The sequence below is a fragment of the Aythya ferina genome (genome assembly GCF_964211825.1).
Source record: "Aythya ferina genome assembly, chromosome: 2".
Taxonomy (NCBI): domain Eukaryota; kingdom Metazoa; phylum Chordata; class Aves; order Anseriformes; family Anatidae; genus Aythya; species Aythya ferina.
The window spans coordinates 5,414,313-5,441,738 of record NC_140297.1 but is presented as its reverse complement, the minus strand read 5'-3'; the positions used below and the strand labels follow the sequence as shown (position 1 = coordinate 5,441,738).

At 51.6% G+C, this 27,426-nt stretch overlaps 3 protein-coding genes across 4 annotated transcripts in view; 2 read left to right on the top strand and 1 right to left on the bottom strand.

Moving 5' to 3' along the window:
- LOC311430822 (mitogen-activated protein kinase kinase kinase 3-like) overlaps positions 1 to 16,282 on the top strand; it is a 64,712-nt gene extending 48,430 nt beyond the window's left edge. For both annotated transcript variants that reach the window (XM_084507700.1, XM_084507701.1), the window contains exons 8-17: positions 2,628 to 2,761; positions 5,005 to 5,078; positions 6,955 to 7,022; positions 8,792 to 8,884; positions 9,668 to 9,862; positions 10,486 to 10,634; positions 10,754 to 10,885; positions 12,931 to 13,060; positions 13,324 to 13,501; positions 14,140 to 16,282. In XM_084507700.1, the coding sequence (XP_084363826.1) occupies positions 2,628 to 2,761; positions 5,005 to 5,078; positions 6,955 to 7,022; positions 8,792 to 8,884; positions 9,668 to 9,862; positions 10,486 to 10,634; positions 10,754 to 10,885; positions 12,931 to 13,060; positions 13,324 to 13,501; positions 14,140 to 14,368 (1,382 nt within the window). In that variant the 3' untranslated portion in view covers positions 14,369 to 16,282. The remainder of the gene's footprint in view (positions 1 to 2,627; positions 2,762 to 5,004; positions 5,079 to 6,954; positions 7,023 to 8,791; positions 8,885 to 9,667; positions 9,863 to 10,485; positions 10,635 to 10,753; positions 10,886 to 12,930; positions 13,061 to 13,323; positions 13,502 to 14,139) is intronic.
- Positions 16,283 to 17,582: 1,300 nt separating this feature from the next.
- On the top strand, positions 17,583 to 27,402 carry ACAA1 (acetyl-CoA acyltransferase 1). The gene is made up of 12 exons (XM_084507699.1): positions 17,583 to 17,809; positions 18,665 to 18,758; positions 18,975 to 19,032; positions 19,654 to 19,733; positions 20,231 to 20,273; positions 21,018 to 21,116; positions 21,256 to 21,336; positions 23,113 to 23,303; positions 23,411 to 23,590; positions 24,338 to 24,393; positions 25,175 to 25,320; positions 25,469 to 27,402. Exons 1-12 carry the CDS (start codon positions 17,585 to 17,587, stop codon positions 25,542 to 25,544), a joined length of 1,329 nt encoding a protein of 442 aa, XP_084363825.1. The 5' UTR covers positions 17,583 to 17,584; the 3' UTR covers positions 25,545 to 27,402.
- DLEC1 (DLEC1 cilia and flagella associated protein) overlaps positions 25,356 to 27,426 on the bottom strand; it is a 38,982-nt gene continuing 36,911 nt past the window's right edge. Inside the window, exon 39 of the mRNA XM_084507698.1 lies at positions 25,356 to 25,754. The gene's annotated coding sequence lies outside the window, so the exon portion shown is untranslated. The remainder of the gene's footprint in view (positions 25,755 to 27,426) is intronic.

Genomic DNA, 27,426 nt, shown 5'->3' with positions numbered 1-27,426 from the left:
CTGCATGTCGTTGGCACGAGCACGATGGAAGGGGGGGGGCAGATGTTCTGGGGCAGATTTGGCTATTTTTGCTTCTGCTGGACAGAAAATGTCTTCAACTCCATGTCCCCAAAAAACCTCATGCAAAGTCAATATTTTTCTTATTTTTTTTTCATAAGCATTTTCGGTGAAAATCCCTCCCCCCACTCCACCTTATTTATTTATTTTTTTTTTTTGGAAGTGGAAAATGTTCCAGTCTCTGTAAGCGGCATCTGAAAACATTCAGCCGAGTGTCAGAAAAAGTTTGGCTTCAAACCTGACGGAGTGTCCCACTTGCTTAGCCTACACATAGCCTTAAATTTAGATGTAGGAACCCATCCTCAGGGGATCAGCACAGAGAGGAGGGCGACTTGCAGGGGTCCCACTGCACAAGAAGCCCAAGGGGATGTGGTCGAGCTGCTCACACCTCCCCGTGGCAGCCACAGCTCATCAGTAAGACATTAATTGAAGGTTTCTCTCTGCTTATTGTGCTTGAGGACTTCTCCTTGATGCAGCTCTGCGATGGGTGAAGTTTTGGGCAGGGAAGGGGTGAAGCCAGGGAACGAGGAGGCAGAGGGAAGCCAAACCTGGCACGGGGGAGCCGGCCGTACGTGCAGCACCGCGAGCTCCGCACACACAGCATGAAAGAGGCTGCTTAAATAAAAAAATAACAGAAGGGAACATGAAAAACCCCAGCAGATGCCAGCAGTGACTGTAAGTCTCCGTGCTGGCCTGGTTCGTCCCTGCCTGGGACATGCTGTGCTCTGCTCTCGAGTGCAGGACTTTTACATCAGCGCCTGCAACATGGAATCCCGTCCCAAAGCACCTTGCTGCAGAGGGGAATCGAGGTCAGCTGCTCGCCTGGTGCCAACCTGCAGAGTTTCTCCGAGTTCAGGAAGCCTGAAAAGAAGGGTTGAGATCTGGCCAGCCTCTGGCTCCTCAACGAGTCCCCCTGCCCCTTCCCCGCCGAGGGAACGTGATCCTGGAGGCTCCGGGACAAATCACCGGGCGGCTTTTTGGAGCAAGAGCCGCCCTCGTTCCTTCCCGCAGCCTTCAGGGCTGACATCTGCCGAGCAAACGAGGGGACGGCAACGCGAGCCCCAAATGGTTAAACGTTTGTTTATCTTCCCAGAGAGGATGCTGAACTTCCCAACTGGTTTTGTTTTTCGGGCTGGGGGGAAGCCAGTTCATTATGCGCGCCGCAGCGCTCGAGAGATTCTCTCTCCTTGATCTTGGCCTTACTTCAGTTGGGCTGTATTTTTATTTTTTTTCCTTGCTGTGTTCTGCAGGAAATCTGTGAAGGAGAAAATAGGAAGAAGAACAAACATAACGCGAAGCCCTAGGAGTATTATTTTTAAAATTCGAGCGAGGAGGCTGGAGGGAGCCGAGCCACGGGACGGGGCTATCGATGTGTCTGGTAGAAATCCAGCAAGGCTGATTCAGGGATCTTAAACACCGGGGTGCTGCTCTCCGTGCCAGCAGCTCCTGGGGCGTAGCAGCTGGAGGGAGAGGTGGGATTTGTAGCGTTGGTTGTGCTGATGGATTCGTGCCAGAGATGGGGCTGGCACAGTGGCCGTGATGCAGAACAGCAGCAGCAGAGGCTGAGGCGTTGTGCTGAGGGACTGGAGATGACTTCTCATCTGTTCCCCGTTCCTTTCTCTTGCACTGTGGCAGCTTGTTGGGGGGTGATGAACTAAAAGACTTCTCAAAAATACTGCGGAGGTGGGTGAGAAGTGCAGGGAAGGACACGGGCCTTTTAAAAGGCTTTCTAAAAGGCTTTTTGAGCCTGCTTAAGAGCTTGTTGTGCCGCGTGAAGGCTCGCATTGCACAACGCTGCTGAGTTAAAGCTCCAGCACGGAGCGGTGCAGACCTCGGTCAGCAGTTCCTCGCTGTGGAGCGATGCCAGCCCAGGGATGGAGGGGAGGGACTGCAGAAAGAGAAGCCAAGCCAGGACAACGCTCCCTAAACCTCGAACAGGCACCAGGCATTGGCTAGGGTGGGTTTGGGGGAATAAAAGGGAGGGACAGGGCACGAACATAAGGAAGTTGTGGAGTTTTCTCCCCTTGCTCCCGTGCTGCATCCTGCAGGGAGCACAGCAAAGCCCCAGGGACTCCCAGGTGGCTCTTACCCTGGAGCCTCCAGGCAGGAGGGTTGATCCCATCGGTTATTTCCCCCCTCTGTGGCTCTTGGGTTTGAGGGCCGGGTTTCTTCTCAAACAGAACAAGACAGCGACGGGATCCAGGGGAGGAAATGCCTGGAGCTCGAAGCCTGGGAGGGGGGATTTGTGCTTTGAGTTCTCCCCATCGGATTGCAACAAAACTCTTGGAGCCTTTTTCTTTCTGGCATGAGCAGAGTACCCGGACGCGGGATCTTAGGATCCAGGGGAGGTTGAGAGCCAAGGCCGCTGGATGTTGTGTGGTCCCACAAAACAAACTGTCCCGGTTGCAAAACCTTTGTAGGGTCTTTGTGGCCAGCGTGGCTTCTCTCCTACCTCCCTTCTCTTCCACGCAACTTCAAACCCCAGCAGCATCTCCAGGAGGTCTGTGCTCGCTGGAAGGACTCGGCCGTGGCAAATCCTCTCCTTCACCCGTGCTTTTCCCCTCTCCTAGGCTCTCTGCACACTGGCCGGAGCTCTCCGCCCCCGGGCAGCGTTCCCGAAGAGCAGCAGCAGATCGCTCGCCAGGGATCCTACACCAGCATCAACAGCGAGGGCGAGTTCATCCCCGAGACCATGGATCAGAACGTAAGCGGGGCTGCGATTGCAACAGCCTGGGGGTGTCAGCAGCTCTCGCTGCTTCCCCTGTGCTGTTTCTGCTTCAGCTCTGCTTGCAGTCCTTGGCCCTGCCTGCAGCCTCTCTGTCTTTTTTTTAATTTATTTTTATTTTTTTTCCTCTCTCTCTTCCTCTCCCGTTTTTTTTCTTCCTTATTAAACAGTTTGTGTATTCCAGTCCCTCGGTAATAAAAAGAAAAGCAGTTTTTAGGCATGGTGATGAGCAGAACCTCTTCATCCACTCACTTTGGCCACGGTGAGGGGAACTCTGGAGTGCCCAGGGACCAGAGGGGGAGGAACTTCCACCTCCCTCTCCAGTTGCATCTCACCTCAAGCTGTGGCTCCAAAGGGCTTGGTACCGGTGGTACCCTGCGCTTGGCTGAAGTCAGACGGGCAGCTTGGCTGCAAGACAACTTTGCCAAGGACTGGCAGCGTGCAGGAGGGATGTGGAGGGACTTTGGGAGGGAGCTAAGCAGTTCCTCGCTCCAGCAGGCTGCTGCAACACCCCCGAAGGGTCTTGCCTGCAGAGAAACACATTTCCCCTGCTCGAGCAGCTCCCACTAGCTCTGTTCTGGGGCACGGGCTGTGCCAGCGTTGCCGTGGCGAAGCTGTGTTTTTGGTGCTTCCCCGTCCAGCCGTGAAGAAAACCAGAAACGAGCTGCGGGTGAGTCCTGGCAGCATCCACCCGCAGATGTATCTCGTGCTGCTCGCTGCCAAAAGCCAGCCTGCTGTGGTTTCCACACCACGTTCGGGAGACAACGCGCGTGTGAGTGCAGGAGGAAGGGTCTGCACGGCCCCGGGGGGGTCAGGGGAGCTCCGCCAGCACCGCCTGAGCTCTGCTCCCGCTGCTGAAGGCTCCCAGATGCTCCTCGCTCCTCCCCGGCAGCACGCTGTGGGTGGGCTGCCGCCCTTCTCCCCGAGGTGGATGTGTGCGCCGGCGAATTCAGCGCAGGAAAAAAGGGGTTTTGTGTTCTTCCCCACGTGGACTTTGCCCTCAGAAAGCCCTCGGGCTGCAACTTTTGCACGTGCCTGTTGTAAAAGCACTTACAGGTGTTTTGCTGTGGGTGCTTGCTGCCTTTTGGGGGATGCCCCCGCGCAGGCCTGTGATGTAAGCGAGGTCTCAGAGGTCTTCTCCTTGCCTCCGGCTTAGCAGATGGGCAGAGGCTGGTTCTTCACCCTGCTCCAACCTCCAATCCTGCCCCCGTTGCCAGGTTTTGGAGAAATATTGAGTCCGTTTCAGCACCTCAGCGGGGAGAGGTGTGGAGTCTCGCTCCGAAGCACGAGGCGTTGGGGTCAAAACTGGGAAGGAGAGGAAAAAAAATCAGGCTTTCCCCTCGGGACAGGCCCGGCAAAACAACGTGAGCTGTTGTGGCAACCCGTGAAGTAGGCAGAGCACAGGCACAGCCCGTGGGAGGAGAGGTTTTGTGCAGGGGAAGGAGGAGCAAATGGTCCAGGAGCCAGCAAAGGGGGCTCCGTGCGGTGCTTAACCCCCATCCCTCGGCTTTCCCGGCCCTGTGTGGCTCTGCACATAGCCCCAGCTTCACCACAAACCCTCTATTGTTCCTCAGGGGCTATAAATAACCCCGGGCAGCACAACGGCTCATCCAGGAAGCAACACCAGTGTAGCTTTTGACTCACTGAGCTCGCCAGAGCCAAGCTGGCCCCGCAGCCAAAAACCCTGGTGATGCTTCACAGAGCACCGGGGACAGAGGCAGAGCTGCTGTGCCCTGCAAGTCAGGAGTCCACGGCCACCTGGCTGTGCTGCAGGAGATCCACTCGGCCTTGGGCACCCCATTTCTGTCCTGTTTTCTGTTTTTTTTTTCTGTCCTATTTTCTTTTTCCTGTCCTGTTTTCTTTTTCTCACTTATTTTTGCCCCCCCAAATGCTTCGAGCGCTTTGAATCTTGTTGCCTCCTCGGGGTGCTTCGGATGTCAGGGTGCCAATTATCTCTGCCTCGGGTTCCCTGCTAGCAAATAAAAGTGAAATAACAATTGGGAAGGATCCTAATCCAGAGGGCATCATAAAGGAACTTCCTCTAGGAAGAAAACTTTGCTTGGACTGGATATTTTCTCTGCTGGGGCCGGTATCAGCTGGGGTAAATCGGCTGGTTTCAGTGGAGTCAGGTAGATTTGTATCCTGCAGCTTTCTGTTAGTGATGAGATTTGAGGAGTTATAATCTGTTGTTTGATTGTTTTTCCCTTTTCCTTCCTTGTCAGATGCTCGAAGCTTTCATCAGCCCCGACGGGTCGCTGTCTGGGAGCTGCCAGTCCCTGGACAGGCCCGTGGACAGGTGAGCTGCACGTGGCCCCGCTGTCACCACCAGAAACACAGCCTGCCCCTACAGCAGGACAGATGAGGATGCACCCGAGCAAAAAAAAACATTTAGACTGCTAAAAACCAGATCCTAACCAGATCCTGGGCTCTTGCTCCTGCTGCAGATCCCCCCCTCACCCCTCTGCCTTCCTGCCCTCGTGGGGCCAACGCGCCTCCTCCCCGGGCGTGCTGCCTGCTCTCCGCTGCCCCCCTGTAAATTTGGCAGCCCGGGCTGTGTCAGTCAAGGTGCTGAGGCCACCAGACGAGCAAAAACTAACTTTAGCTCCACGGCAGGAAGCGACTGGGACACGCTGTACTGCCGCGGGCGGCACTTCAATAGCGCTGCAGCTCCGAGCTCCCACGTGCAGAGCGACCGTGCGCCCGCTGCCAGGCTGTGTGTAAGACACGGTGTCCTTTTGGGAAGCGAGATACGCGTTTTTTTATTCATCCTCATCAAAGGGATTTTATTTTTTCAATTTTTTTTCCACTGCTGTTTTTAATTTTTTTTCGCCACCCAGCCCCGAGGCTGCGCTGATCGCGTGGCGTGCCTTGGGTCTGTCTTGGGTCTGTCTCAGCAGCGAGGTCCCTTTCCTTTTTGTGGCTTTTGGTGTTTTCCTGTGATGTATTCGCTCATTGTCGTGGATGCATCAAAACCGGGTTCTTTTGCTCCCAGGCTCTGTGCCCCAAGTTTGCTTTTCGTGTAGATTTTGCTGGGGGTGACAGCAGAAGGAGCACAGCCGAGCTGTGACGCCTGGCTGTGAATGGAGAAGAGCGTCAGGCACGTCTGCAGGAGAGCAGCATGGCTTTGGTTCACGACTCTGTACAGCCATTGGGTCTAGAGAGCTGGAAAAGGCACGAGGAGGGCAGAAAAAGGAACAAGCGTGACTGTTTCACACCGGTTGCTCTGTTAGGAGGCAGGATTTGGCCCTGATGATCCTCACGGGTCCCTTCTGGCTCAGGAAGTGCTGCGGTTCTGTGATCCTGCACAAGATGCAGCCGAGTCCTCGCTGCCAATTGCCTGAGGTGTTGTTAGCCTCCAGAGGGCAGAGCACGGTGACCAGGCTGATGCGACACAACACCACAATTAATCCCTCTTCCCCCTAGCAAACCTGCTGTGATCGGTGTGGACACAAATAGACTTCGGAGCACTTTGCAGAGCAAGTTTTTGCTACCACGTCCATTTTATTAAGAGGAGAGCAGAGAGAGTGGAAAAAACATCCTGTCCAGATCACCTCACTGGCCCTTACAGAGTGCTGGGATGAAGTTCCGATGGCTGAGATCCCCGCTCCATGCTTTACCATCCTCTCTTTGCAATTTTAAGACCTTGAGCCTGCTCCCTCCCTCCTGGTGTATGTGCACGGTGGTGGTGCAGCTTTTCTTGCACGAGGAAGGTGGGAGGTGATGCTCCAAGAAGAGGAGACCTTCATGAGCTGAGCATGAAGGAATGACTCCAGTGTGTACATCCACACATCTGAGCAGTGCTCACAAAAAGCAGAGTTGCACAAATGAGCACTTGGCATTGAGGGAAGACAAATCTCCAGCCCTCCTCCTGCCCCATTTTGTGCCTAGGTGTTACGGTGCAGACTTGGCTGCTTTCTTTCAGCCTGGTGACCCTGTTTTCTCCAGGATCCCTTCTGTTTTCACAGGAAAAAGCTGTGGACCACCCAAAAAAAAAAAAAAAAAAGCCTTCAATCTTCAGTTTTGTGCATATTTAGGATGAGAGCTCAGTTTGGTCGATTGGGGTGATGAGTGCATCCTGCTGATTAGTGCGTGCTTTCTGTGTGTTACCACTCCTAACTCATTCCCCAGCCTTTCCAATGTAATAAAACACATTTTTGTTTTTCTCTTTGCAGCCCTCCCTTTACCCAAACCCCTGTTCCTGGAAGGAAGAGCCATCCCAAAGACGGTCTTGACTGCATGGGTAAGCATCGCTGGAGGTTCACGCTTGCTTAAAAGCATGGGGAGCATGTAGATGGAGGAGAGCAGATATTGAAGAGATGTTACTGCATGGAAATTAACTAAAAAATTAAGCAAACCATCTCCATTGCTTAGGCTACACTTCAAAAAGGACCCTAATGATTAAACAGGAATGTTCTCTAAAACCAAACTGAGTCCTAGGCTCTCTAGGGAGTTACACCTGGAGAAACGGGAGGCAGAATCTGTACCACTGCAAGCTGTGTTGGAGAAAACATACTGGTAACTCGCAGGGACCAGAGGTTACTGCTTAACCGCCTACAAACAGCTGGTTAAGTCATGGAAACTCTGTAATGTCATGACTTTCACTATTAAAAATGAATAAATGGCAGTCAGCCCCAGCAGGATACCACGCTTCTGGCCAGGGGCAGCGTTTCCAGACCGAAGTGCGGCGATGGAGCTGCAGGCAGCCCGTGGTTTAACACCTCCCTGGTGGTGCAGGAGGCGTTTTGCCTCGCCGTGCCGCTCGGCGTTGTTGCCCACACGTGGCTTGCCGAGAACCCGTTGACCCGTCCTTGCTGCTTTTCCTTGCGGGCCGTGTTTCAGCCGTTACGGGCTCCTCTCACACCTCGCTGTGACGGGGAAATGATGCTACATAACGCTGCGGCGAGGCTTCGGCCAGGATGGGTCTCCAAGGAGAGGCTGCTGGCCCCAGGCTAAGACAAACAAACAGTCAGAACGGGCTGTGTCGGTGGGGCTGGCTGGAGGAAAAACAGGAGGAGAAAGTTGGGGGGGGGGGAAATGACAGATATTGTAATCTCACGTTAGGCAGTGCTACCAGCCGTGGCTTCCCGTGCTCCTTTTTTTTTAATTAAAAAATACGTCCTTAGCTTTCACGTCCATCCATAATCACAGAATCACAGAATTTCTAGGTTGGAAGAGACCTCAAGATCCTCGAGTCCAACCTCTGACCTAACACTAACAGTCCCCGCTAAACCATATCCCTAAGCTCTACATCTAAGCGTCTTTTGAAGACTTCCAGGGATGGTGACTCCACCACTCCCCTGGGCAGCCTGTTCCAGTGCCTCACAACCCTTTCAGTAAAGAAGTTCTTCCTAACATCTAACCTAAAACTCCCATGGCGAAATATAAGCCCATGTCTAATCAAAACTCTGCTGTTCAATCCCTTCTCTGTATTCTAAATCGATCTTTCTAGCATTTAATCAAGGTAAATAGAAGGGTTTGGAGGGTATGAGGAGTTCTGCAGCTTTCACAGGTCAGGAGTCACATCTGAGAAGTGGGGCTTGTCCCTCAATACCTGCAGATCCCTGCAAATAGCTGTTAGCACAGCGGAGATCTTGCACGAGATAGATCCGGGCCTGCCCCTGCCCAGCAGTTCTGTTTCCACTCTAATTTTTGTGTTTTTCACGTGTAAACCAGACACGTAGCAGTCTGTGTTGGAAAGCAGACACGTTCTGTGTCAATCCCCTGCCTCGTTGTGAGCAGCGTGGGCCAGAGTCCGCAGTCAGTGGTTAACCTCTGTTTGCTTTCAGGAGACCAAGAGCAGGGCGTCTGGCCCTTCCTTTCCCTCTAGGATGTGACTGCGGGCAGATTTCAGCGAGCCTTGGGGAATGCCTGGCTGAGCAAAGGAACAATTTGTTACCTTGTTCGTCCCCGTAACTCAGCCCGGGGGCCTGAATGCTTTCCTGTAAGAACCTCTCTGGGCTTTTGGTACTGAGCTGACGCAAGAAACGTGTCTGTTCTTCCCTCCTCCAGAATTTGACATCCCCTTCTGCGAAAGGTTTGGGAAAGGGGGCACCTTCCCCAGGCAGTACCACCTCTCCCAGAGTCGCAAGGACTACAGCGACGGTAAGAAAACCACGGGGGGCTGGGGAGGGAAGAGCTCAGTGCGGGATCTCGGTGGGGATGGGAAGGGCAGGAGGCTTGTAACAGCGCCCAGGGCTGCAGAGACTCAGGAAGGAGAGGGTTGTAATAAAAGGAGGAGGAATGAGGGGTTACAGCGGGTTTCTCACAGAGCTGGAGGGAACCACCTACCAAATTCAGGTAGCGGTGTCTCTCCACGGCCGTTTCGAGCTAACGAGCTCTGAGCGTTGGGGACGGCTCCCTCGCCTCACCGCTGCTCCTCCTTGCACTGTGTGAGTGGTGGGAGGCAAAACTGAATGAAGATCAAATTCCCTTGGAAAAAAAAAACACAAAACCAACCAACTAAAAGCCATTAAAGACACGCAAACAGCATATTGAGCCTTCAGAATGACCTTCATCTCTCACTGGCATCGTGGCGCTGCTGGTGTGGTCGTTTGTGTTGGGGTCTTAGGGGACGCCAGGGATAATTGGAAGTGTAAGTCCTGCCCTGAGTTTATTTGTGATTAAAACCCAACAAAAACCTGATGTAATTAAACTGTTGCAAACCTCGCTGGGAACATCCTCCGTTCAGTGTGACCCTACCTGCTGTAAACGGCTCTTCAATTGAATTCAGACCGGGCACAGGGCTTTGCTTCAGTTTCATTGAACTTGTTTTTCGTTTGAGGAGCTGCCTCGCTGAATCTGAGCAGTGACGTGAGAAGGTGGTGACAGGTGGATCCCAGCAGGCGTCTGTGTTCTTGCCATAACTCTTCCCCTTCTCTCTTGCAGGCCGGAGGACTTTCCCCAGGAGTTATTTCCCCCAGGAAAACCTCTTCCAGCTGGTCCCTTCCAGCCGAACCAAGAGCTTTAACGGGGACAGCAAGCTCAGCACCCTGCAGTACGACGAGTACAGGCCCAAATGGTGGAACAATTGTGAAAAAGGGCTGCAGGTCTTCAGCACCTCCCCTACAAAAGCTAGGAACTGTAAGTGAATCAAAGCTTCAGGGTCTCAGTGCATTTGGGTTTCAACACGAAATCAAGTTAATCTTGATTTCTGAGTTATTGGGCATCAACTAAGCTAACCCTCTGTGAATGCACTCTGCTTCCAGCCCCAAAAGAGGCACGCTGCACTCACATTTCAACGAGGAATGTTAAATATAACTCACTGTACCTTACATTGGCCTCGAGGAAAGGGTGCTCAGAGTCAGCTGGTGCTCAGAGCTTGCCGAGTTGCAGAAAACTGCTTGTGTGTTGGACTTTTGATGTGCTCGCACAGCCCCAAGCTTCCAGGAGCCTTGGGATGTGGGAGCAGATGGGTCCTAGAGCAGAGGAGAGAAAGTTCAACGTGACCCAAGAAAGCAGTTGCTGGAGGAAGGACTCTAAAGAAACGTGACTTTGCTGTGACTTGTTTCTGCTTTACAGTAAAGTAGAGCACAAAGGAAGAGATCTTCATGCACGCACCAGTAGCTCTCGTGCAATTAAAAGAGTTTTGTCAGCTCGCTGCCTGCCCTGCTGGGATCATTGCAGGCCTGATGTGCATTTTGTAGGGCCGATGCTGAAGCCTCCCTGCTGTGCTTTTCTCTCAACCCTCTCCTTCTTTTCTGCAGCCCTGCAGGCACCAGTGAACTGGAGGCTGGGGAAGCTGCTTGGAAGAGGAGCTTTTGGGGAAGTTTACCTCTGCTATGATGCTGACACGGGCCGAGAGCTGTCGGTGAAGCAGGTGCCATTTGACCCTGACAGTCAAGAGACGAGTAAGGTGAGTGTGAGGGCGGCACCACGCTCTGCAGCACGCCGTGGGGCTGTGGGCTGGAGGCTGAGGGTAAAAAAATTCCTTGAGCACACCTTCTCTCACGCAGTGTGTCTGTCCCGTTGCAGGAGGTGAACGCTTTGGAGTGTGAGATCCAGCTGCTGAAGACTCTCCGCCACGACAGGATAGTGCAGTACTATGGGTGTTTGCGGGATCCCGAGGAGAGGAAGCTGTCGATCTTTGTTGAATACATGCCAGGGGTAAGTGCAGTTCCTGCTGAGGATTGTCATGAGCTACCCTGCCTTAGAGTTTGGAGAAATTTGGATCTGGAGTTACAGGGGAGCTTAGCTGTCAAGTTTATCTGATGAGCCAAAGCAAAGCACTGCATCCCAGCATCCCTAGATGGAGTTTAGATCGAGCCAGGTGTCATGGTCAGGCCCCTCAAGGTGCAGCGGCTCAAATCAGAAGCCTGGAAGGGTCTCGGGTTTGGATCCCGGGGAAGGGTGTGTGCACAGCCTGCAATCTGAACGTGGTGAATGCGGGACGTGCTCCAGATCTGGCTCCAAACGCCGCGGCCTGAGCCCATCCTTAAGTATTTATTACAAATCCCTCCAGGACACGTTAATAGCACAACTGTCCGCCCACAGCTGTCACCAATTATTCCTGGCTTTCAGCACGTGTGCGTTCAACCCAGCGTTACTCACTGCTAAGCCTTCTCCTGCTCAGGACTGAACCTTGTGTTGGTAGCACGATCCAACCTACCAGGAGGGATTAACTTTGCGGTTTTGCTGACACACGGGGTGAAATAGCTCCAGGGAAAAGGGAAGCTCTGAGGGAGCCTGGAGAGCACACACACATCAGATGAACATCTCTGTAAGGATGCAGGTTGCATCAGAGTCAGCTGGACAAAGTCACTGCGTGGTATAAACCAGCACAACTGCTGGCGTTGCTGGGCGAGCTGCTCTCCTGCGTCCTGCCTGCCCAGCTGGGTTCATCCCCCAGCCCGTGGAAGAATAAATCCTTGTTCAGTTTGTTTGTAAGGTCAGAGGGGGCTGGAAGTCACCTGGTCACAAATAATTTCGGTCGTTAGTAAACGTGCTGCAGGCTCTGCGAACATGTCACGAATCAGGTGGGCTTCATGCCTTCGAGCCCCTTCCAAGCACCGTCCTGCCTCTGTCCCCGGGGGCTGGCACATCGCTTCCAGGCCTTATGACAAAAGAGAAAAGCCCAGAAGCTTCAGCAGCACCCTTGCTGCTCGTTCTGCAGCGTGCTGGTGTTTGTTAGCAGCCAGGAAACCACCGTTTGGTGCTGGGGCAGCGTCCAGCAAGGCTGGAAGCTGAGTGTTTGTTTTCTTTGCGATAAACCAGAGCTCTGACCAAATACAGATTGGCTTCGGTGCCACGGGGATGGCTTACTGCACAGAAGCAGCACAGGGCTTTGGTTTCCAGTGGCAGTGGAAGTGGCTGAGCTCCCAAACCTCGCAGAAGAGCAGCTCCAAACTGCTGGATGTGGCCGGGTTTCTGATCATACACAGCTAGCGTGGTAAAATCTTCAGGGGGCAAAGCTTGGGTGCACCACCAGGCTGGCATTCTGGTGATCAGCCCTGTTACAAAGATATTTCCTGCTGTACCCTGCACCATTCACCTCTTATTTTCAGTTTATGCTTGGAAAACAGAACGGTCCCTTTGACCACAAGTCCTGCAGACCCCATTTTCCCTTCTTTGGCATCATTTTTTGATGTCCCCCAGGATAAGGAAGCTTGCAGAGTTGAGGGTGAGGGAGGACACCCTGCCCACGAGGTGCAGGAGGGGATAATTTCCGAGCATCCCAAATTACTTCAGCAACACCGCGAAAGGGAAGGGAGATCCCCAGCCACAGGATTGCCACCAGCCCCAAAAGAAACTGGGAGAAAGGCTTCACAGAAGGTGACAACCATGAAGAGCTCATGGAGAGTATCCTCACCTGATTAGAAACTCCTCATCAGGGCAGCCCTTGTCCATGAGCTGTTGGTGAAGGCGAGCCACTAGAGGGGGAACAAGCTCCGTGCTGTTGGCAGAGGCTGGCACTGATCGCTGCCGGAGGCCGTTCCTCTTTTTCCACTTGGCCTCTGAGGCACTGGGGTCAAACCCTTGCTCTGTTCAGTGCCTCCTGGATGTTTATCTTGCCGTTTCTCCAACAGAGTGGCTTGGGTTTTTTATTTGAGCTGCGAAATGTGGTGGTCAGGGAAGTTTATAAGGTCACCGTGACGTGTTGCACCCGATTCTTCTGGTCCTTACGGTTGCTGCCCGATGTTTCCTCTCGCCAGGGTTCGATAAAGGACCAGCTCAAGGCGTACGGTGCTCTGACGGAGAACGTCACTCGGAAGTACACCAGGCAGATCTTGCAGGGAGTCTTCTACTTGCACAGCAATATGATTGTCCACAGGGACATTAAAGGTGAGTAGGGAACGCAGGGGAGCTTCTTGCTTGCTTAGCTTTCTTCAGCCCAGCCTCACCGTGCCCCAACATAATTCTTGTGCAAAACACAGAGCAGATATTTGGTTTTTAAGTTATTTTTTTCTGGCTTTGCCTCTTGAACCACGAAAATTTTGAACAAGCTGGAACCAAACTCTTGTTCTGTCTTCCTGCCTCGCTGTGGCTGCTCAGTTCAGCTTGCTGCTTCATCACTCGGTGTTTTTGCTGTTGCTTCTCGTCCCCAGGTGCCAATATTTTGCGAGATTCTGCTGGAAATGTGAAGCTTGGAGATTTTGGGGCCAGCAAACGTATCCAGACCATCTGCATGTCTGGGACCGGGATTAAATCCGTCACGGGAACGCCGTACTGGATGAGCCCGGAGGTTATCAGCGGGGAAGGCTACGGAAGGAAAGCTGACGTGTGGTAAGGAGCAGGGTAGAAACCCTCCCACTGCCACGTTTTTGGAAGATGGAAAGGGTGCAGAGCTGAAAAGCCCCCGGAGAGGAGCACACACAACCACAGCTTGCTTTCAAAATGCCCGGTGTGTGAGGACAGGGTTTGCCAGGGGAGTTGCTGAGCTCTGGTCACGCCGTTTTTAGGTTAACTCAGCCCAACTTGGAGGCTCGGCGTGATCTTTTTGCAACCTCTGAAATCGGCTGCTGGGTGTTTGCGTGCGGCTCAGACATGAAGACACCCAAAATCTTTGGGTGCTCCTGAATGTTTCGAGGCCTCTCTGGAGGATGGCAGCTGGAGCCAGAAAGAGCAGGGATAACTCCACTTGGCCTGCCAATAAATGGGGATAAAGTCAGACGTAAATCTGTAGGCAAGCAGCTTTCATTCTGGCTCAACTCTTTGGGGAACAACATCCTATTATTGACACTGGGGTGTCTAAACTCATTAGGGTTTTCCTTCTGGGGTTGTTCCCATCAGGTGCTTTGCATTCTCAGCCATCTTTTTTCACGAAGCTTAATCTTGAGTTAAAGCAGGGCAGAAAAAAACACGCATTTTAGGACAAATCTCACAAGTCTCCTCTCCCTGATGGGCTTGCCATCTCATTGCAGGAGCGTGGCCTGCACCGTGGTGGAGATGCTGACGGAGAAGCCGCCCTGGGCCGAGTTCGAAGCCATGGCGGCGATTTTTAAGATCGCCACGCAGCCCACCAACCCCCAGCTCCCCGACGGCGTCTCCAGCTCCTGCCGCAACTTCCTCAAGCAGATCTTCGTGGAGGAGAAGCGGAGGCCGACGGCCGAGGACCTGCTGAGGCATCCCTTCGTCAACTGCGGCCTCTGAGCCCCGGGCTTGGGGAAACGCTGATGGGACAGGGGGCGGCCGCCAGACCCGCGGCCCCTTTTATTTTTTTGGCACCCTGCCCTTCACACCTCCAGCCCCGGGCTCGTCCTTGCTTGGTGGCTCCCCCCTTGGGTCCCTTCTCGCTCGGTGGCTGCCGCCTTGTGGGATTTTTGGAAGGCACGCTCGGGACCTGGAGGCCACCGCCGGGGAATTGGGGCCGAGGGCTTCCCCGGAGCGCCCTCCTCATCCTCGGGACCAGCAGAGGAATGGGATGCTGAGCGCCCGGCGCCGCTCCCCGCAGAGGAACAGGGCTTCAGCCCAGCTGGAGATGATCCTCAGGGCGTGGAGCAGGAGGGACCCGGTGTCCACCAGGGGACAGGAACCTTTCGGAGGTGGTGACACCGGGTGGCCTCGCCAGGGAGGTGGCGTTGGCTCCTGTCCTGTGCCTTAAGCGGTTACAATCGCGGCGCCTGGCAGGGAGCCGGGCGCGTTTCTGCAGACGTCTTGCCTTCGTGTGCGTGCGTGTACGTGTGCGTGTGGGGCTGCGGGGGCACGGCCGGGCCTCCGCATCCTCTGATTTTGCCTCAAATCGGGCAGGGAGCGCCCACGGGGCTGCGCCAGCATGAAGCCGCAGCCTGGGGCCGCAGAGCTGCGCGGATGGCGTGCAGCCGGGCTCCCTTCTGCAGTATTTTGGGAGGTGGAGGTTAAATTGGGAAAGCTTAAAGCAGAGCTGGGCTACGGCCCCCGACCAACACTACTACCCCGCGGGGAGCAAGCAGAGAGGCCCTGGGAGGCGATGAATTTACCAGATCTTGGGCATTTTGGCCAAATTAATTGCATCGCCCCATCTCCCGCTTCCTCGCTGCGTTAGCTGTTTCCACCCGGCTCAGTGGAGGTTAAACGAGCAGTTCCCAGGGCGTCAAACACAGGTTTATTTTATTTTAATGTTGTTTTTTTCATTGAAAATGAGAAGTGTTGCTCAGAGCAAAGGGAAATGGAGAACGGTCCTGGGCGGGAGAGATAGAAGTCGTCCTGCAGTGGCACTGGGAGCATTTCCTCGTCTGCAGCTCCAGAGAGAGAGGCAAAAACCACAATTATTTCAGTTAAAGAAAAGGCTGGGGCTGTTTGGGCAAATTAAATAGCTGGAAGGGTTCCCTGTAAGTGTGTCCAGGAGCTGCAGAGGTTGGTGGTGCCTACCCAAGCTTTGTGCCTGGCCACCAGGGCACTGGATGCCGGCTCTCCTCCAGGCTGTCCCCTCCTTCCTGTAGGGGAAAGAAAGAATTTTATTCTGTGAATAGGACCAAATCCATCACTCTGGTTAGCTCCATAGGATGGATTTAAAAAAAAAAAAAAAAAAAAAAAAAAAAAAAAAAAACAAGAAAAAACGTGTTGGCAAATAAGGGGTTGTCAGACGAACAAAGGGTGTTTCAGGAAAGCTAAAAATGTTTTTATGCTCTTTTCTCCCCTTTCACCCAACCTGTTCAGCTTTGATTTTTCGCCCCTTAGGGGTGGATGGGAGCTGAATATTTTCTCCAAAGCCTCGAGAACAAAAGCGGGGGCCTGGCCGCGCTGCCCCGAGCGCTGGGGGAGGCCTTGGGGGACCCTCCCAAAAATGCTCCCTGGGGCCTCGTCAGCCCCACCAAGCACCCCAAAAAGCCTCCCTGGGACAGCCGGGTCCCCTGGCTCGTGTGTGATGGGGTTTGTGTGTGTGTGTGTGTGTGTCCGTGGGGGTGTGTGTAGGGCTGTGTGTAGGGCTGTGCGTGCAAGGCTGAGTGTGAGTGCCCGCGTGTGAGTGCGACTCGCTCCTCAGGTGCCTTTGCCTTTGTGTTTTTTTTTTTAAAAAAAACCCTCGCAGTGTTCTGATGTACAAAATGAAAACTAGAAGAGAATGTAATATTATGCCATGTAAATTTCCTTTTTGTTTTTTTTTTTTTTGTTTGTTTTTTATATATGTATATTTTATTTTGTCCGGCGCCACCCGGGGCAGCGGGGGGGGGGGGGGAGCCCTCCTGGGGCCGTGTCCCCGCTCTCCGTGTGGTGTTGCCGCGTGTATCCCAGAGAAACGTTTTCCTCCCATTGGAAAAAGGCTCCAGTGTCGTGTTCTGTGTCTGCCAGGCGCGCGGCCACCCCTCTGTGTCCTTCCCTCCTCGGGGGCTCTGCCCTGAGACTGGGACCCCCGCCACGCGTGGCACTCCCCAGCTGCTGTACTCGGCTCTGCTGAGGCCGCACCTCGAGTACTGGGTTCAGTTTTGGGCCCCTCGCTACAAGAAGGACATCGAGGTGCTTGAGCGGGTGCAGAGAAGGGCAACGAAGCTGGTGAGGGGCCTGGAGAACAAGTCCTACGAGGAGCGGCTGAGGGAGCTGGGCTTGTTCAGCCTGGAGAAGAGGAGGCTCAGGGGCGACCTTATCGTTCTCTATGGGTACCTCAAGGGAGGCTGTAGCGAGGTGGGGGTTGGCCTGTTCTCCCACGTGCCTGGTGACAGGACGAGGGGGAATGGGTTTAAGTTGAGCCAGGGGAGTTTTAGGTTAGATGTTAGGAAGAACTTCTTCACTGAAAGGGTTGTGAGGCACTGGAACAGGCTGCCCAGGGAAGTGGTGGAGTCCCCATCCCTGGAAGTCTTCAAAAGACGCTTAGATGTAGAGCTTAGGGATATGGTTTAGTGGAGGGCTGTTAGCGTTAGGTTGGAGGTTGGACTCGATGACCTTGAGGTCTCTTCCAACCTAGAAATTCTGTGATTCTGTGATTCTGTGGTGACATTGGCCTGGTGTTACACCATGGCAGAGGGCTTGGGGCGGGCTCTTTTATTTCTGCCTTCTTCAGTTCCATTCATTTAATTCATGTATTTTATTCATTTCATTCATTTCATTCATTTATTTTATTCATTTCATTCATTTATTCCTATCTTCATCCACTTGCATTTTCTCCTTTCAGCGGACTATCTCACAGAATTTACTATTAATTTTTAATTTTAATTTAATTTTTATTTTAATTTAATTTTTAATTTTAGTTTTATCTTTTCCTTTAACCTTTTAATTCCCTTTCATTTTCGCTCCCTTACCCCAATCCCTTCCCCCCTTTTCCTCCTCCCCCCCCCCAGAGCCCAACCCGTGGTGGGCGGGACCAACGAGCCGAGTGGGCGTGACTATGTAAATTAAATGGGCGGGTCCGTACCCAAACCACGCCCCCTCCCTCCCCGCGGCGGGGGAGGTGCGAAAATGGCGGCGGCGGCGGGCGGGGAAGCCAAGATGGCGGCGGGGAGCGGCAGCGGGGCGCTGAGGCGGGTGCGGGCGGTGCTGGGGCACCTGGCGGGGCAGCCCCCGGCTGCCGTGAGGGCAGCGCCGTGCGGGAGCCGGCCCGGAGGAGCTTCGTGTCCCGAGGATGTGGTGGTGGTGCACGGCAGGAGGACGGCCATCGGCCGAGCCAAGCGCGGGGGTTTCAAGGTAGGGATTTGCTTTATTTTTTTTTTAATTTTTTTTTTTGGGGTGCCCCTCACGCCCTAAATCCGCAGGGCGCCTTCGGATCCCCCCCGAATCCTTACTCGTCCCTCGGGGAGCTGCCTTTCCCCTAAATACCGAGCCCTCAGGGGTTGCCCCCACACCACTCGCCAACCGTCAGGGAAACAAAATCAATTTTTGGGGTGCGGAGCGGCCACCCAGAGCCCACCCCAACCCCACAGGCTGCTGTGGGGTGCCTGACCCCGCTGTGTCCTGCCCCACACTGAGCCCAACAGCCCCGGTTCCCTGAGGGAACTGTGGTGAGGAAACATCTCCCTCACCTTCCTGCCCTGCTGTGGAGCTCCTGGACCTGCCTGCGCCTTGCCGAGCCTCAGGAGCAGCATTTTGGGGTTTGAGGGAACCCCAAGCATAATCTAATCGCTTTTTGTCCTCCTCAGCCTGTTCTCCTCGCCCCACGTTCCCCCAAACCCAGCCCCGGGACAGGCACGGCACCTGCAAGCGGAGGTGGTGGTGGTGGGACACGAGGTGTTGCCAAGCTGCCTGTGTTTTTGTAGGTTTTCAAGGGGCTGTGTTGAATTTGGGATTGATAACAGCCCACAGAACTCTATTGTTATGTGACTGGAGTCACCGAGTTGTGCAAAACCCGCTCCAGGCGTGTGCCTCACGCTGCTGGGGCAGAAATCCCTGCAGTAACTCAGCTGGATGTGGGTGGTGGGGTCCGGCTGCTGCCCTTTGGGGTCATTTTGGGATGAAGGAACAGAGGGAACTCTCCATGCTCGTGCCATATAACTCATCCTAGTCACTTTTAAGGCCCTACAACGCATATTTGTGTGCTTGCAGGATACCACACCCGATGAGCTGCTGTCTGCCGTTATGACCGCTGTCCTGCAGGACGTCGGGCTTCGGCCGGAGGTGCTGGGAGACATCTGTGTGGGTGAGTGGTTGCCCTCAGACTCCAGGACAGGCCCACGGGGGGCTCGTGGGTGTTGTGGGGGTCGGAAGGGGTTGATGCCTGGTGGTGTTATGCTCGTGAAATTAACATATCCTTGATGACCATCCCATCAAGTGGCTGGGCTCTGTGTCTTTGGTGTCCGCAGCAGGTAGTGGGGGCAGTGCAGCTGACTGATGCCAATCCTATATTTGCACACAGGGAACGTGCTGCAGCCGGGAGCTGGCGCTTTGGTCGCGAGAGTTGCACAATTTCTAAGGTAAGCTCTCAACCATATCAAAGTTTCTTCTCATTTTGAGCCTCGGCTACGGAGCAGCACTGGGTGAGAGGTCGCGATGAGGCTCGTGAGCTCGTAGGAGTTTCCAGCAGATCGCCTTTTGCCCAGAAATCAGACTTTGATCGAGCGTTTGGAGAGCCCTGCTGGGAGCAGCCGGCCCTGTTGGCAGGGGCCGGGCAGAGCTGCGGGGAGCGGCCTCCCCTTCCACGCAGACATCGCTCTGCGGGCTGCCCCTGATGTTTCCTTCTGCTAAAGCAGTTTACAGACGCCACTTTGGAGGGGCACAGGCAGCAGTTAGCAACATTGCAGAGCTTTTGACTGTTTCTGGCCCTGGTCAGAGCTCAGGAGCTAGGCTTGTCAGAGGGCCCTGCTTACAGAGGGCTTCCCAAGGTAGACCTGTGGGGAAACAGCACACGGAGCCACCTGCAATTCCATTTGGAAATGATCCGTGAATTTTGCTTTGTCTTGGTGCAGGTCCAAATAGGTCAACAGACGTTTATTGGGATCAGTTGAGCGTGAGGGTTACAGTTTAATCGAGAGGCTTTGTGTTCTCTGTAGCAGTTTGGTTTGTTGCATGGTCTTTAACGCTCTCTCATGTCCTAGTGGGATCCCAGAGACAGTGCCGTGCTCGAGTGTCAACCGGCAGTGCTCCTCCGGGCTGCAGGCCATTATCAATATAGCTGGTAAGCGTGCACGGGCACTCGGGCTGGCGTTGATGCCTGCCCTGCTACGAGTGCTCCTTTATCCTGGTCATTTGTTCTCCAGTCCCTTTGAGCAGTAAAAACAGCGATAAAGCCTTCTGCTGCTGGGAATTCTCAGCGTGGTGTTGACTTGAATGCTTCCATATCCTTGAGATACGAAGACACCCTTACAGATACACCTCGTACCCTTGAGATATGTAAGATACCCTTAGAGAAATACCTTGGTCATCTGAGGATGAGTTCTTTCTACCACCACTTCCACGTCAGGCCCTTTCTCTGAGGGTCAATCCCGTCCTCCCTGCTGGCAGGTCAGGTCGTGCTTAGTTTCAGCCACGTCAGCTCCTTGGCTTACGTTGGAGCGTGGAGGGAAAGCCCCTTCCAGGGGCAGTGAACACATCAGGTGGTCACAAAACTGCAGCTGGGATCCAAGCGCTTGGGCTCCTAACGATAATCAGAATGTTTGTGCCCTGCTGTTACAGGTGGCATCCGAAATGGGTCGTATGACATTGGCCTGGCCTGTGGGTAAGAACATCTTTTTATGGCACTTTTATGGCCTCCTGCAGCAGGTCTTGGATGGGGCGTCAGAGATCCCTTCCAAGCAGCTCTGTGTTCCCAGAAGGCAGCAGACCGTGAAGCATCTTCAGCTTCGTGGCCTAAGACTGACTGTACAAAAGCTCGCAAGTCTTAAGCGGTGGCTTTGTATTCGTGCAGTAAAATTTGGGTTCCTTCGATCTGTTAACCCATCTGTAGGTCAAAGGCTGCAGCCTCTGGGACCTACATCTGAAACTCTTCATGTTGCAAAATGCCAGTGGCGTAGCTCACTGAAGTCTCTTTGTCGTGGGTTGCTTCACACTCGATGTTGTTCCACTGCCAACCAGTTTTTAAGCTGGAACTGGCCTTTTTCTGGCTGTTGACAGCTCTAGTCCAAGAACCTTGGGTTTCTCGTTACGGCTGAAGGCAGAAGTGCCAGAATAGTTAGCAGCTCCTTCCTTGCTGTGGAAACACAAGAAATTAACTGCTGACATTGGTGTCCTGTCCTAATGGAACAAGGACCCACTTAGGCTAGCAACCCGGTGTAATTTTGTGCTAATTTTTGTACTGACGCCTGAAGAGCTTCTTACTCAGCCAGTTTTTAATTACCAGCTGCACTTCTGTAGGTTGGTAGGGAATAATGTTGTCAAGACATTGATCACTCCTATCTGAGCAATCACCATGAGTGTAGCACGGAAGCAGTGGCAGTAACTTCACTTTTTTCCCCATGTTTAGCGTGGAAACGATGTCCCTCAGAAGCGCCAATAACCCTGGCGATATCAGCTCCAGTATGATGGAGAACAGCAAAGCCCGAGATTGCCTTATTCCCATGGGGTGAGTAGGTCCAGGTTGAGCAGTCAGCAGTGAGCTTTGAGACCGAAGCCACTGCTTGTAGCTCATGTTCTCAATAAGAGACAATTCCAGCTTGATGAGGTACATTATTGGGTTAATTTTCTGATGTTGTTTTTCCCAGAATAACCTCAGAGAATGTGGCAGAGAAGTTTGGAGTTTCCCGCAAGAAGCAAGACGCCTTTGCCTTGGCTTCCCAACAAAAGTAAATGCTTATTTTCACCTTTTTGGTTAGAGAATACATAGAGAAAGGGGGGAAAAAAACACAACATTGCACTTTGCGTGAGTGCAGCCTTCATCTTGCCTTTCACAACTGAGCGGTGAGTAAAGAAGCCTGAGGTGGTCAGAGCAAAGCCCAGTGGTGTGGTGAGGCAGCCTGAGCCCGGAGCTGTGTGGTTTTACACGCCGTGCAGGCTTTGAGCACCGAGTGAGCTGTGTTTGCCATCGAGTGAAGGACACCATTGCCACGAGGTTCCCGAAGCTGGCGGACAGCTCAGTGTTTTCCCAGTGGCTTTGTCTCGGTGTCATTTGAAACCCACCGTGGGCGTCACAGCAGGAGTGAGCTTCCCCGAGGGGGAGCATTTCAAAGGAGGCACTTCCAGAGAGCTGCCGCGCTTATAAGAGGAGCGGCGTGTCTTTGCTGCAGGTGCTTGGCTCCAAGTGAGCCCAATCCTACCTCTAAAACCCTTCCTTTAGGTGAAATAATTGCCAGGGTGAGCTGACCCCTGGAATCCCCGGGGCTGTACCAGCAGTCCAGGGGCAGTGGGCGAGACGTTGAAGTTGCTGGCATCAAGGAGTTAAACTTTCAGAACTGTGTTTAAGCATCGCCCCGGTCCAATTATTTATCTAATGCAGGAAGCTGCTGGACAAGGCAGTTAACCTTTAAATTCTGGCCCTGCTCGGAGGGAACTTGGCATGCCAGGCTTTCTCACTGCCTGATAGCGCAGAAGGGTATGTGAACACGATCCTCACCTCTCACATGAGGAAAGGGTTGATTTTCTGGCTGCAGGCTCAGGATGTCTGTGGAATTACTGATCTCTCCTTCGGCTCTTAATCTCTCTTGGCAATATTAAATATTTATATTTTATGAATAAAAGCATAAAGGAGTAGAACAAGCTTTGTCTCCAATTTGCATTACCTGAAAAGGGCACTTTGCTGCTGGAAGGTAAATCTTCTAAATTGTCTCTGCTGCAGAGGCTTTTAAATACCTTGTTAGTATGAAAGATTAAAATTATGTGCTCGGAGTTAATTATAATTTATCCTCTTGCCTTCTCCACACTTCCATCAGTCTGCTTGTGTCAGTTGTTCCCTGCTGGTTGGACCAGACCCGATCCTCTGTGCACCTTTACTTCTGGTTCCCTTCTGTGTAGTCAATAAATTATGCAACACAAACTGGAATCATTTGAAAGATGACATTTAAATGCCAGAAGATGATACTTCAAGTCTGCAGTCTAAAAGTCAGCTTGTTTTTTGTAGGACAAAATCTGGAATGGGTGAAACTCTAGCTGTTCTGTAACTTCTCACAGATCATTAGTATTGCATAGAAGCTTAGCTGCCTCGCCCTGTTTTAAACTTTCAGAAATAGGCATTGATGTTTGGGCATCGGGATTATTTTCTCCCAGTTGTGGTGTGGCTGTACCACTGGACAAGTACAGCCTGATGGCTGTGGGCTGCTGGTGGTCAGTCAGTCACTAAGGTGTTAGTGGGGACAGAACAGGATTTTGCTCAGCACCTAGTGCTCCTGTGACCCAGGTTTGGGGAGGAATGCCCAACGTATAAGCGATGTATTTCCTGTGACAGAGGTCAGAAGTCTGTCTTCCTGTTAACAGAAAGCAGTATTTGTCTTCTTCCCATCCGCTGCTCAGTGCTGATGCACCTGGTACCAAGTCACACCTGAATTCATCCTCTGACTGTTCTTGTTGGCATCACTTCTTGCAGTTCCCTTCCAGGTTATTTTAACTTTTGTACTTTCCTTTAACAGAGCAGCGAAAGCTCAGCAGCTGGGACTGTTTAAAGCTGAGATTGTCCCGGTCAAGACCACTGTCCAAGATAAGGAGGGCAACCAACAAACTATCACCGTGCACCAAGACGAAGGGATTAGGCCCTCCACCACCCTGGAAGGCCTGGCAAAGCTGAAGCCTGCCTTCAAGGAGAACGGCAGCACCACAGCAGGTCAGCTCTGCCTTCAATGACACGATTTTCTGCCCTTCCCGTGGCTCGCCTGCCCCGTCGCACCATGCGCTCAGGCAGAAGGGGTGGTGATAGATCTCTTCCAACAGGCAACGCCAGCCAGGTCAGTGACGGAGCAGCTGCAGTTCTGCTGGCAAAACGCTCCAAAGCAGCACAGCTGGGGCTGCCGGTGCTGGGGGTGCTCAGGTCCTTTGCTGTGGTCGGAGTCCCGCCCGATGTTATGGGCATTGGGCCAGCCTACGCCATCCCTGCTGCTGTGGAGAAGGCAGGTAAGGACCACGCTGCTCAGCACGGGGCACAATCGCTCCCTGTGGACTGAAATTTGAGGTGATTATTCCAGCACGTGCAGCTAGAGCCCTGAAAGAGATGCTGCCTGGTGGTGGTGTAATGCTGCTCGCTTCTGAGGTACAAATTACCCCTCACTCGCCTGTGAGAAGCTCAGGACTAACGCCCTGCACAGCCTCAACAGGCTGCCAGCGTGTGGCAAATGATTTAGAGTTCGTTTAGTTCTCTTGTCGCATAATGTGAGGAGGCTGTGGGTGTGTGGTTTTCTTGTTTGTGTTTTGGTTTTCTTTACAATTTTGGCATCTGACCAGTGGAACGGGCTTTCCTCGGTGTTATCACACTCACAGGGTCGAGCAGCTTTTATGGCTCACGATTATTATTGCGGTCAGCTGTCGGCACTGTGGTTACACATTTGCCTATAGTTTTATCTTTGTCTCGAAATACCCTTCGGTCTTTAACCCCTCCGCAAAGAAACCACATTTAATCCAAGGAAACTGTGCACACTCAGTGACGTGATGCCCCGGACTGTGAGGTTTTGCAGTCTTCAGATACTTGTACACATAAAGACATAAAAACGTAGATACCCAACGGGGAGCCAAGGTCCTCCCTTTGTTGTTGTCAGCAGAATAGAAGTAGAATTCATAAAGGAAGACTTTAAGCGAGTTATTCTCTTTAATGTACTTATAAGGCAATAATATCTCCTTTTAAATCCTGATTTTTCTGAACCATAGGTCTGACACTAAATGACATTGATATATTTGAAATCAACGAAGCCTTTGCAAGCCAGGTGAGTGATCATTCTGGTTGAGTTGTTACATTGCTTGAAAACTAAATATGTTTCAACTTGGTCTCAAAATGAAGATTTGACTTCATTTCTGGCCAAATGTTAAAAACATACAGACTATTTTCTTGAAATAAAAACAAGCAGGGCATTGCTTATGTAGCATAAGATTAAAAAAAAAAAAAAAAAAAGATCTTCACTAAATAATAATGATTACTTTGTTGTATCCTCATACTCACTTGCAAAATTGCTGTTTCACAAGGCTGTAACTCGTTACAGGGTGGTGTCCGTGTGAATGTGTTGCACTTAACAATTTGCATATCCTTAATGAAATGCAGAAATGTCACTTGTTGGCCACAAATCTGTGACTTGCCAGTCAGAAAGTATGTGGGCTCAGCTTGAGATGAAGTTGATAGATTTTGCTTGCTTCGTGTGCTTTGGATTTGTAATGTAGTTCTGCTGCTTTCCACTGGAAAACGGTCTAGCTAGTCAGGCCCATAAATACTAATTATTTTAATACTTTAATACTTTCAGAGCAGCTGACATAACAGTGTGGCTTTTACGTAATAGAAAACATAACTTGAGCTCAATTCATTTTGAGCACAAATCTTCTGAAGCCCCTAGACCTGTTTAGGATTATCGGCCTGGCTGTTTGCTGTCTTCCTTTGTATGTGGAGATCACCAGCCTTCTCTGCAGCCCTCCTGGTTCTGTATTGCAGGAGAGCTGAGAACTAACAGAGGTACAGAGGTGAGAGCATCCTGTGAAACATTTCCCGTGTCTTTCCAGGCTGTGTACTGCGTTGAAAAGCTGGGCATTCCCATGGAGAAGGTCAACCCCCTGGGAGGAGCAATAGCCCTGGGGCACCCCCTGGGCTGTACGGGTGCCCGGCAAGTGGTCACTTTGCTCAATGAATTGAAGCGTAGAGGGAAAAGGTGAGCACTGAACAACGGTATTAACCTTAGGTGTGTTTGGGTAAATCAGGCTCAGAAATAACCATCACTTTTATTGGACTTTTTTCCCCTGGTCAGGTGTGATATAAACGTGATGTTTTTCTTAATTTCACATCTTCTTTCGTTCCAGAGCGTATGGTGTTGTGTCAATGTGCATTGGAACTGGCATGGGAGCTGCAGCAGTATTTGAATACCCAGGGAACTAACCTCCAGCGTACTGACAAATCAACACAGCTGCTAATTCTCTGCCTTCTCTAGTAATAGCAAGTGATTTGCACTGTGGAATCAAGTGGATTCAGGGATCCGTTACTAGCTCTACAAATTACAGGCTCAAATTGAGAAGCAGAACCGATCCTACAGGTGTACTGAGGTGGAAAAAAGCAAGATTGACGTTCACTTCAGTGCTGCAAAGCATCCTAGGATGAGAAAAGAAACGAGTTCAGCTGAAGTTCAAAGACAGGCCCTCGTGTGGTGATTGTGAATGAACACTTGTAACTGATCCCTTTACTTTGAACTCCTCCTCTCTAATTATATTTACGTTGTACATTGTATGACAAATCACCTAAAACCATGGCTCTAAATGAAAATGTCAGTGCACATGAAATGGCTTTTTCAGGGTTTTCTTAAAAAACTCATCATCTTATGGGAAGTCTAGAATGGTTTCTTTTGGAAGCAGTGCAAAGACTTAATATTTCCTTTATGTTTGTCCTACCCAAGTCAGAAATTGGCTCTGTCTTAAATCATCCATATGCTAGAGGATGTGCTTTAACTTTCTATCTATCTATAGAGAGAGATTTTTCTTTTTTAACCAAGCTGCTATAACAACCACAGGGGCAAGGTGGAAGGGCTGCTAGGAAGTAGTTTACGCAGCGGCAAAATATAAACAAATGGTTGGCGTGCCTGCACCAAAAGGTTCTGAGGAATTGGTAGAAACAAGGTGTTTGAAAGTAGCCATTCCATTTTTTTACAACACGTTTCTAATTACTAGCTTGTATGACTAACACAGGAGACAAGCTTCTGCTTAATAATTAGATATAAAGGAGATTTCAGCACTACATCTTAGGAAATTCTCCCTTACCTGTTCTTGTTAGCAGAAAGATCACTGAAGTTAAGAGCTAATGGCTTGAAAAAGAAATGCATTAATGATCTTTGACTGTTAGGAAGTTTAAATTTGTAACACAGACTGAAGTTTTTTGTCCCAGCTCTTATTTTGCACTTAATACAATTGGGCTCCTGCAATATCTTTGTATTCTTTTTATTGTGATATCTGAAGGTCACGATTAGCGAGAGCTATTTTATTTTCTCATGTTCCTGTTCTGTAGCCGGTCTCGCTTACACCCACATATTTCAGAGCAAAAAGATAGCATTCTTTAACTGTAACTCAAGGGTCCTCTTTGCACACTAAGGTTCCTGTGCATAGAATGAGTTCTCAGTGCCAGTACGGCTCTGCTTTCATGCAGGCAGAAGGCAGATAGCATCATCTTTTGTTCTCTTCCCAGCCCTTCCTCCCCACACACAGTGCCTCTAACAAAAACTTTATGCGATGGGAGTGGAAAATTGAACAGTCTCAGAAGTGGGAATTTCAGTGACCTTTTGCTAAAGCAATTTTAAAAACAGTTGAAGGGATGTGTGAGTAAATGGGAACCATGTGGGAGGAAGGAATCAAGAGGAAGAAGGGTTTCTTCCCTCCGTAGCTGAAGGGGCTGTTCTCAATACCCAAGCATGATGAAACACGCAGAGTCCAGGAAATGTTGGCTTTCCCATATTCACGTGAGACGTTGAGAAGACAGCCAGGGAAATGCTGGTCTATTCACTAATTCTTGGTTTCATTACGTATCAGTGGCCATTTTAATATCAAACAAGCAGAAAAATTGCAAAGCAAAAGCTTCTTTTTACTATACCAACAGCCTTGATTGTAATTTGAAGCACAGTGTACTATGCAAAAGTTTTTTGACCTAACAGTTACCATTGCTGGCTTGCAATTTAAAACATGCTGTTGCAGAGCCTGGCTCTGTGGGTAACGCTAAGCTTATCAGAGCAATAAAATACCACAGGATGAGATTACGACTGTTTTCAAATTACTGTGAC